At 35.7% G+C, this 10,800-nt stretch overlaps 1 protein-coding gene across 4 annotated transcripts in view; it reads left to right on the forward strand.

Moving 5' to 3' along the window:
• Window positions 1-10,800, forward strand: part of SCP2 (sterol carrier protein 2) — a 116,874-nt gene that overhangs the window by 83,689 nt on the left and 22,385 nt on the right. For all 4 annotated transcript variants that reach the window (XM_025051902.1, XM_025051903.1, XM_006919207.3 and 1 more), the window contains one exon: window positions 4,141-4,294. In XM_025051902.1, the coding sequence (XP_024907670.1) occupies window positions 4,141-4,294 (154 nt within the window). The remainder of the gene's footprint in view (window positions 1-4,140; window positions 4,295-10,800) is intronic.

Below are 10,800 nucleotides of genomic sequence, written 5' to 3' on the forward strand. Positions count from 1 at the left end.
CTCATACCAGTGAGAATAGCTATAATCAGCAGAACAAGTTAATAACAAATGTTGGAGAGGATGAGGAGAAAAAGAAACCCTCATACACTGCTGGCAAATCAGTACAGCTGCTATGGAAAACAGTATGGAGATTCCTCAAAAAACTAAGAATTGATCTACCATATGCTCCAGCAATCCCTCTACTGGGTATTTACCCCAAAGACTTGAAAACTCATCTCCGTAAAGATATTTGTACATCGATGTTCATAGTAGCATTATTCACAGTGGCCAGGACATGGAAGGAACCAAAATGTCCTATGATAGATGATTGGCTAAAGAAGCTGTGGTACATATATACAATGGAATATTACTCAGCCATAAGAAGAGATGAAATACTGCCATTTGCGACAACATAGATGGACCTCGAGATAATCATGCTAAGTGAAATAAAGCAGACAGAAAAAGTTGAAAATCACATGATATCACTTCTATGTAGGATACAAACCTAAAAGCAACAAACGAACAGGACAAAGAGAGACTCATGGACATGGACTATAGACTAGGGGTTACAGGAGGATAAGGGGTGGGGGAGAAGCGGGGAGGTAGACGGGGTAAAGAGGGTCAAATATAGGATGGTAGGGGGAGTCTGAAATGGGTAAATGAGATCAAATATATGGTAGCTGAAGGAAACTGGAGTTTGGGTGGTAAACAATAGAATACACAGATGTCAAATTATAATGTACACCTGAAAATTATATATTTGTATTAACCAATGTTACCCCAATAAACTTAATTTAAAAATAAATTTAAAAAATAAAGCTAAAAAAAGATGGTAGTAAAATGAAGTAATCAGGTTAAAAGAACTTTTTTTTGTTCATAAGAGATTATAAGAAGGGTATTACCGCTTTGACAGGATTCCCAATCCTATGCCCATCCACAATTTATAAATATATTCATGTTTGATAGTTTATTTTTTCCAGGCAGAGGAAAAGTATGGTTTTCATTTCAGTGCCAGAAATTATCCAAGGAAAGAACATTTTTTTAAAAATATACTCAAATAGTTTATGCTTTCGTAACCGTCTGCTGTGTCTTCTTGGCAAGTGGATTTCTGAGGCCAACTTTGACTTCAGTCCTTCACAGATCTAGATTTAAGAAACACAAGAAACATCAGTTTATTCTAAAGATAGATAACCAGAAAGGTCAAATGTTCAGTATGTTTTCTTACGTACACTCAATTTTTATCAAAAGCAAATAAATTATAAGAAAATAAGTTGGTAATATAGATATTTATTTCCTCTCTCCCTTTTTTTTTTCCATATGTGAGTTAGGCAGGGCATGAGTAGAGATTTATCACAGTTTACCACTTCTACAGTATCAACGATATGAGGCAGCTGAAATATTGCAAAATCTGAAAGTACTTCCAGTATATTCTCTTCCTCCTTCCCTTCCTCCCTCTCTCCCTCTCTCTGCCTGCCTCCCTCCCCTTCCTCCACCTCTGTGCTTCTCTCCTTCCGTCTCTGGCCTTCTCCCCACTTCTCCTTCCACTTTCTCCCTCTCCATCCCTCTATCTCACTCTCATATTGACTATCTTGAGCACTCTCTAGCACTCACTTAACTTTCTATTCATGAAACAGGCCATGTTCTTTCTTTGCACATGCTCATCTCTCTTCTTAAAGCATTCTTTCTTTCTTTCTGCCTGGCTAGCTCCTCTATATTCATAGGATCTCAGTTTAGATGTCCATTCATCTGGGAATCATTCCTTGACCTACTAAGCTATGAGAGATATCTCTCTTCTGTGTGCTTGTAGCACCTGTGCTAATTCCTACAGTAGCATTATCAGACTGTGTTATAAATGCCTGCATCTTGATATCTCAGACTATGAACTTCTTGAGGGAAAAGACCATGCCTAGTTTGTTTGTTGCTGGATCTTCTGAGCTATGTGCAGTGTCTGGCACATAATATACATTAAATATTTGTTGGCCGTATGGGTAGATGAATGTCTAATTGGTTCATTGCAATATTTACTAAGATTATAAGATTATAAGAATTTTCCTAAATTGTTAAACTTTATAAACATTTTAAATAGAAACATAGTACTTTGTCATATGGATAGCTCATAATTTATATAACCATTCCCCACTTATTTCACTTCTAGATTATCTAGTTTTTCAGTAATAACAATGTGATGAACAAAGAATAGCTTTGTTAAACTTTGCCTATGCTTGTGTGGGGTAAGAAGAAACTTTCCTCTATCCTCAAGGTTCTTTCAGCTTGTCTGATAATTAAATCTATATGGAATGATTAACAAGAGAAAACAACCACATTTAATTACATACATATGCATGGAAACCCCACATACCTGAGAGAGTCAGAGACCCTGCATAGATAAGAGGTTCAAAGACAGAAATGGAAAATGAGGTATATATGATATTCTGAGCCTGAGATAAGGTGCCTTGGAGCTTCAAAGGGGAGGAAGGTCATTGCAGGACAATAAGAAGAGCAGATGTTCAGTAATTAGTAGTTTGCCCTCCCATATGCTTAGGCCAAAAAAAGTTATTTTTGGTGATAACTCTTGTTATGGGCAAGGTCCCTAATTTAAATTCTTTGAGAGGTAAAAGTTTCTTATGAGCCTGCAGGGTTTTGATTACTTTTAGCTCAAAATAATTCACATGCCATAGTGGCACATTTTGGGGAGGCCTGTTCTGAACCCCTACACTTGATTTTTTCCATAGAACGGTTTTCGGGACATTCTAAAAGTTCTTAATAATTTTTTACATTGCTTTTCAAAAGGTTGTACTAGTTTGAACTCTCCACCAGTATGTTATGTAGGTGGCTGTTTGCCATAGCCTCTTCGGCATTGATTAGTTCCATTTTTAAACATGCTTACCAGTTTGATTTGTTAAAAATGGTATCATTCTCTTTGATATGATCAAGGTGAGGTTGAGTACTTTCTCAAATATTTGTAAACTATTTATTCTTCCGTGATGAAAACTAGAAGTATTTCCCCACCCATGTGTATATTAAGCCAGTTTGAATACTTTTTTTGGTCTTACATATTTATTAAATGTTTGAACTTTTTATATGGCTTTGTAGTGAAATTGATCACCCCAAAGGTTGGATATATTGGTAAAATCATTTATTTTGACCTTCTTAATTAATATTTTAAATGTTCACAATTCAAAAAATTATTACAGGATGAAGAGTTGAGTATTTTAAAGCAGGGTTTAAGATATATTGTGTAAAATTATAGACACTGCTTGGAAATGAGAAGTGGCATTTAAATTTCTTGAGGAGGTTGAGGTTTGTACCAGGACACTGTCACCAAGTACTCAGGAATCCGAAGTTGTGATTGGGAGTGTGGGTGAAAGAGAACAGACATTGTAAGTAGACTTGTGAAGCTCTGCCTCCAGGAGGAGGAAACCAGTCTATCCTGATAGAACAGTCTTAATTTGGTTATCCTTGAATAACTGGTCTGGTAGAAAGACAGACAAGTGTAAATTAGGAAACCTGGGTTCTAATCTCAGCTCTGGAATTAGCCTGTTTTGTAGCCATCAGAAATTACTTCACATTACAGTTTCTCAGTGCTTACGTGATTAAGTTCTTTTCAGCTCTAAAAACCTTTGATTTTATTGTCTAGGGAACAAAGCTATTCTTGTGAATCCAGGCCTATTCTTGTGAATAGCTACGTATAGGTTTGGAAATCAATTCATTCTTGTTGCAAGCTGTTTGGGGAAAATAATAGGAAAATTTCCATACCAGCTGAATGTTTTAGGGAAAATGAACTCCCAGATCCTAGTGTGTTTTTTTTTTTTTGATACATAAAAATGGCAAAATTAGTTAAATTACTTTTATGCTGTTTTGCCTGGGCCAGAGAACTGTGTATTCAGTGTTTTCTCTTTGAACATGGCCAGAAAATGACAAATTGGATAAATTTAAAGAGTGCAGAGAAGTTCTTAAGCCTAAATACTGTCTAAATTCAGAGATTACTTAGGGAAGAAAACTAGGTGCAAAACCATCAGTGCTTTTAAGAGAAGTTATTATTTAAGCAAATGTCTCGGCTTAATTAAAGTCACAATTAAATATTAACCTGTGTCTGGCTTGCGAAAGCTGTTGAGGCAGCTTTCTAAACAGAATCTGACTGCTCTGTGTTCGATTTGTTAGGTCTGGCTCAGTGCGCTGAGCTCTGCTGGCAGCTGAGAGGGGAAGCCGGAAAAAGACAAGTTCCTGGTGCAAAGGTTGCTCTGCAGCATAATTTGGGCCTTGGAGGAGCTGTAGTTGTCACACTCTACAAGATGGGTTTTCCCGAAGCTGTCAGGTAAGTGGCATTATGGGTTTTGTCTAGCAATGAATATTTCTGACTTTTCATAGCTGAAGACGTTTTATATGTCAAAAGTCCTAATTTTATTGTTTTAGTACTCAAAGACTAAGTATGTCATTACATTGCTGTAATAGCATGGCTTTAAAACTTTAAAACTGGCCATTAGCTTTTAAACATAACCAGCCTTAGGAAGATTTTGTTCAAAAACGAGTCAACACAGTCAAAAGAGTTTGCTGAACTAGATGTGGGAGCTGACTGGGTACTTGTCTCAGCCCTGCCAACCTGAGTACTTTTAATTTATTCAAGTCACTTTTTGATTTCCTTTCCCACAGTTTGCTTTCATTCCACAGCCTCCCAGGCTTCTGAGATTGTTTGGAGAAAGTCATCAACTATGCTGATTGGATCTCTGCAAATTTACATTTTTGAATCCAGCTAAGCCTCACTGCTGCTGGAATCCATTTTATTTGTCTCTTGATTTTCTTCCTGTCCTTGTCAAATCTCTGTGCTCCTCAAATCTCTAAAGTACTTTTTTCCCCCAAGCCTTTCAGGATCTCTCAACTAACTTGCTTTTCTCTCAGAGAAGTGCTCCTCCTTCCTAGAGGAAAAAAGTTCACTCTTCCTTTCCAGGGCCCAGCTTTCCTCTTTTCATGCTAGTCTTTCCAACAACTTTCTGTAACTTTATTGCAAAAACTAAGTGTACCCTCTCATTTTTGAATCTTTCCATCTTTACCTTTCCATCTGCTCCTTTCTCTCTGTCAGCAAACATTCAGGTCTTCTGTATTCTGAAAAATCTATTTTTTTGCTCGCCTTAATTCTTTCCATTCATAATGAGCCTTTTATATTGAGCCACCTTTGTTTTACCATGCTGAAATATCTTACAGTCTATTCTGACCTCACCACAGAGGTCAGGTAAGGCCACCAATAATCTGATTATGAAATTGTGACGTGTCCTTGTCTTTATTTTTCATTTTTGTTCTCTTTAACCCTGCTGTAGCTCTCATCACTTTCAACTGAAATTGTTGGTAATTATTTATTCACACTGTGCTTCCACAAAGGATATGCAGCACACTTCATTAACAGAATTCTTTATATTCTTATGTTTTGCAAGCTCTTCAGTCTCTTCTCTGCCCTTTCACTCTTCTTTCTCTGCCTGGCATATCATTTCCATTGTGAAAACTATCTGTTAAGGCTCATCTCAGGTACCATCTCCCTTTAAATATACACAGCACTTTGTACCTCTTGGGTCCTTATTTAATTTTGGTTCAGTTGTAGAGTATCTAGCTTGTTTTTATTCCCTTTATGATATGAAATCCTTGAGGCCTAAGACTGACTGACTTCTCCCCACCTCTCAGAGGATCTCCCTTATAGTGAGTAAATTTTTATCGGATTAAATCAAATAAAAAGATGTTAAGATGTTAAATATTAAGTTTCCTCCGAAATCTGATTCACTGGTACTAAACTGTCCTCTGAAATTCCATCTAGTTGATATTTGTAGTCGAAAAGCCTCAATAAAAGCCAAACTATAAAGAACTACCAGAGTCAGGATATTAATGTAGCTGTTTAATTTTCTCAGAATAGAAGGTTATAAATTTTGGTCAATAAATTATATTTTAAACGTGGAATTCTCATAGTTCTTTTATTTTCAGGAGACTAAGTAATGGAGATATAGAATTTTTCATGGTAACCACGATTGATATTTCTGGGCAGGCAGAGTATGAAAAATCCAGATGATACGTTGATAAGAAATCGGTTTGAAATATTAACGATATTATTGATAGTTTTAGTGATAAAATATAACTCATTCCAGAGGCAAAGTTGAGAAAACAATTCTAACTCTGATGGTGCAAATGTAGTTTTAAAATGAGTCTGTGGTTTGGTTGTAAACAAAGTTATTTTAAGGTACCCGTTGCACATGATCTGATTTGCTTAGTTTCTCATTTAGCTAACTTTGATGGAGCAACTGCTGCATGCTTAGGTCCCCAAGTATGGTCCTTTAAGTATGTGGGAAAGGCAAACATACTTTTTTTCAAAATGCTCTAGAGGCCCAGAGGAAGAAATTATGATGAAGAAGGTAAATTTAAATGGGGATGATGAGGATTGCCCAGCAGAAGGGTAGAGGAAGGGCATTCCAGGCCTTTACAGTGTTTTAAAAATACAGGGAGGGTTTGTAGGAGGTTGTGCTGTGTACGTGGAGAGTAGATTATTTTGTGTGTGCCTGGTTGAGGGGCAGAGTCTGTAGTTTGTAGGTGACAGGAGATGCAGCTCTCACAGTAGATTGGATCATGGTTTCGAAATGCATCAAATGCTTTGTTGTTGAGGAGTTTGGAACTTATCCTACAGAAGATAAGTTTTAACAAAAGATCTTGTGGTTATATTATATTGTGCTCTAGATTGATCAGTCTGGCATTATTTCAAGTTGAATGGTGAAGAGACCAAAGGCCAGGAATCCCTAGGAGGCAGTTGTAATATGAATAAGAAATGTTCAGTGTTGCAACAGGAACCGTGAAAATGAAGAGGAGAGGTCATATTTAAGAACAATAACCAGTTGCATTTAATTTACAATTAAACTTTACTTTAGACCAGTTTTGAATATGAGTATTGACTTTGTATTATAACATCCTATTTGTTTATGTAAGTGGGAAACTTTTATGATACAGACTGAGGATAGATTTACATTCTTACTCTACTAAATGAAACTTATTTTTAAAACCCAACTTTGTTTCGCTTTATTTTTTTCATTTTTAAATTAAGGTATAATTTACATACAGTAGAAGTCACCCTTTTTTGTGCACAGTTCTGCAAATTTTGACAAACATATACAGTAGTCATATAACTACCACCATAATCATGATATAGAACAGTTTCATCACCCCCAGAATTTCTTGTTCACTTTGGTAGCCAAACTTTCCGCCTATACTCCTGCCCCTGGCAACAACTGACCTGTTTTTGCCCATATGGGTTTTCCTTTCTAGAATATCATATGAATAGAATCAAAAGACCTTTCTTTCACTTAGCATGTTGCACTTGAGATTCATCCATGTTATTGTGTGTATCAGTAATTTTTTTCCTTTTTATTGCTGGGTAATATTCCATTGTATGGATGTCCCACAGTTTGTCCATTCCTCGGCTGAGTCATGTTTGGATTGCTGGGCTTTTTTTTTAATGGAAAATGACCTAAATTATCTTGTAAGTTTAACTCAACAGGTAAAAAGCCTAAGGAATATAAGAAGTTAAAAGTTAGAAGTAAAAATTACATCCATGTAATGATTACAACTGTGTGTGTGCTCATAAACAGGGACTAGAAGAAGCAATATGAAAAAATGAGTATAGGAAACTTGTTGGAATAGTGGGATTGTAGGTGATTAACTTATTCATTTTCTAAATTTCTATTTTAATTAGGACCCCCCTTTTTTTACAGAACTTCTAAAATACAGGAAAAAATTACAAGAATAATACAAGAACTTCCATATACCTTGTATTCAGATTTGCCAGTTGTTTATATTTTTTCTCATTTGTTTACCATTTTTTTCTACATATATTTATAGATATATGCATATTTTTTCTGAAATATTTGAAAGTTAGAGACATTATACTTCTTTATCCTTAAATATTTTACTGCGCATTTCTAAAAACAAGGACATACTTAACCACAGTATAGTTTTAAAAAATCAGAAATTTAATGTTTATGCAATACTATTACCTAACTCAAAGAACATATTCACCATTCAATTGTCCCAATAATATCTTTATAAAAGATACTGTAAACTTTCTTTTTTTCTCCTTGTCCAGGATCCATTCTAGGATCCTGAATGCGTTTATCTGCCATGTCTCTTTAGTTTCCTTTAATCCGAAACACTCCCTGAGCCTTTCTTTGTATTGTTTGACCTGGACTTTTTTGAAGACTACAAGTACATTCTTTAAGAGGAGAATGTCCCTCATTTGTCTGATATTTCCTCATAATCAGATTCAGGTTATACATTTTTTGTAGGAATACCACTGAAGTTGTGTCCTTAGCGCATCATGTATGGAGGCACATGATGTTGGTTGTTCCGTGTTGGTGGTATTTAGCTTTGATCACTTGGTTGAAGTGGTATCTACCATGTTTTCCTCTGAAAAGTTACTGTTTTTTCCTTTGTAGTTAGTTAATAAGTAATTTGTGGTGAGATGCCTTGAAATTATATAAATATACTGTTCCTCATAAAATTTTTACCCATTACCCATTTGTTTTCAGCATCCACTGACGAATTTTTTCTAACGTTGTCATTCCTTATATTTATTAAGTGGTGTTCTGCTGTAAAGGAGAGTTTCTCTTCTCCATTTTAAAATTTATTTCTATCTATATCTATTTATCTATTGATAAATATATCAGTATGAACTCATGAATTCTTATTTCATTCAGTGGCTTATAATTCATTGATATTTCTTTTGATACTCAAAATGTCCCTGCTTTGGCCAGTGGGAGCTCCTTCTTGCTGACGCATTATTGTCTCATGATTCCTTTTAGTAGTTACTTTCTAGCTCAAGAAGATACTCCAGGCTCATCCTGTACTTTCTATGCCCTAGCCGGAGGATCAGCCATTTCTCCAAGGAGCCCTGGTTCCTTTTAGTGGAGAAGGGAATTTTAAAACCACAGTGTTAGCCAAGTGCTTGTTTTTATTTTAGGCCTTTTCAAGAGACAGCAGTGGACACACACACACACACACACACACACACACACACACACACACAATCTTAGTTTCATTTTAAAAGAGGTGTTTATGAACTACATGCAGAAATCTAATGTGATTTATATCTGTTTCCATGCTCTCATTGCCACTCAATATCTCAGTTAGAATGAGATATTATAAAACTACTTAAATGCCACCTGTCTGCAATATCTTTAATTTTTTATAGATTGGAATTATCAGAAAGGCAGTGTTGGTCAGTGGAAAGAGCACCCCATTAACTTTTCCACCACACTGCCTGCTTTGGCATGTTAACCTTTTCCTCAGAAAAGAGCAAAAATATTTACTTCAGGGATTAGAAAACTAACAACAGCAAAAATACCTGCCATCCATTGTAGTTGCTCAATAAACTTGATTTTTGATTTCCCTGTGCATTTTCCTTTTTTCTTTCCTATTTCTCTAGTTTTCATCATTGGTCAAATGGTGGAAATTGGTTATATTTATTAAACTGTAAATATCATGTAGGGATTTGGAAAAAATGAACTTTAATTTTTAGGTCAGAATGGAAAACGTATCTAACTCAATGAAGTTCACAATTTGGCTCTTTTGGCTGGATTTCTGTTTCTGTTGGGATCATTTGCCTGTGCACAGTCATCTCTAATTAGAACAAATTGATCACTGGTAAAACGTGAGGTTTAGGGATAGGAGGTGTGATTAAAATGTAGAATTCTATATTCTTCCTAAACACTATATTCTTTATAAACAGCAACAGTTTAAAAAAATATCGATACCTTTATTGAGACATAAATCACATGCCACACAATCCACTCATTTTGAGTGTACATTCGGTGGCTTTTAGCCCTTTAGTATATCACAGTTGTGCAGTCATCACCATAGTCAATTTTAGAACATCACCCCAAAAAGAAACCATGTATCCATTAGCTGTCACTCCCCAGCCCTACTCCTTGTAGGCTCTGGCAACCATTAATTTACTTTCTGTCTCTATGAATTTGCCTGTTCTGGACATTTCATATAAATGAAATCATATAATATGTGGCCTTTCGTGACTGATGCTTTCATTTAGCAGGATGTTTTCAAGGTTCATCCGTGCTATAAGAATGACTATAATACAAGCACACCTCAGAGATACTGCTGGTTCAGTTCCAGACCACCACAGTAAAGTGATTATTACAATAAAGCAAGTAATGCTAATTTTTTTGTTTCCCAGTACATGTAAAAGTTATGTTTACAGTTACTGTAGTATACTAAGTGTGCATTGGCATTACGTCTTAAAATCAATGTGCATACCTTAATTAAAAAATTTTTTTTTTTGCTAAAAAAATGCTATCGTTTGAGCCTTCAGCAAGGGGTAATCTTTTTGCTGGAGGAAGGTTTTGCCTCAGTGTTGATGGCTGCTGACTGATCAGGTCATTGGTTTGCTGAAGGTTGGGTGGCTGTGGTAATTCCTTAAAATAAGACAGCAGTGAAGTTTGCCACATCTGTTGACTCTTCTTCTCATGAATGATTTCTCTGTAGCAGATACCATTTGATAAGTAGAACTTCTTTCAAAATTGGAGTCAGTTCTCTCAAACCCTGTCACTGCTTTATCAATTAAGTTTGTGTAATATCGTAAATACTTTGTTGTCATTCTAACAGTCTTCACAGCATCTTCACCAGGAGTAGATTTCATATCAAGAAACTACTTTCTTTGCTCATCCGTAAGAAGCAACTCCTCATCCATTAAAATTTTATCATGAGATTGTAGCAATTCAGTCACATCTTCAGGTTCCACTTCCAATTCAATTTCTCTTGCCATTACCATCACATCTGCAGTTACTT

This window comes from Pteropus alecto, unplaced genomic scaffold, assembly GCF_000325575.1.
Source record: "Pteropus alecto unplaced genomic scaffold, ASM32557v1 scaffold25, whole genome shotgun sequence".
Taxonomy (NCBI): Eukaryota; Metazoa; Chordata; class Mammalia; order Chiroptera; family Pteropodidae; genus Pteropus; species Pteropus alecto.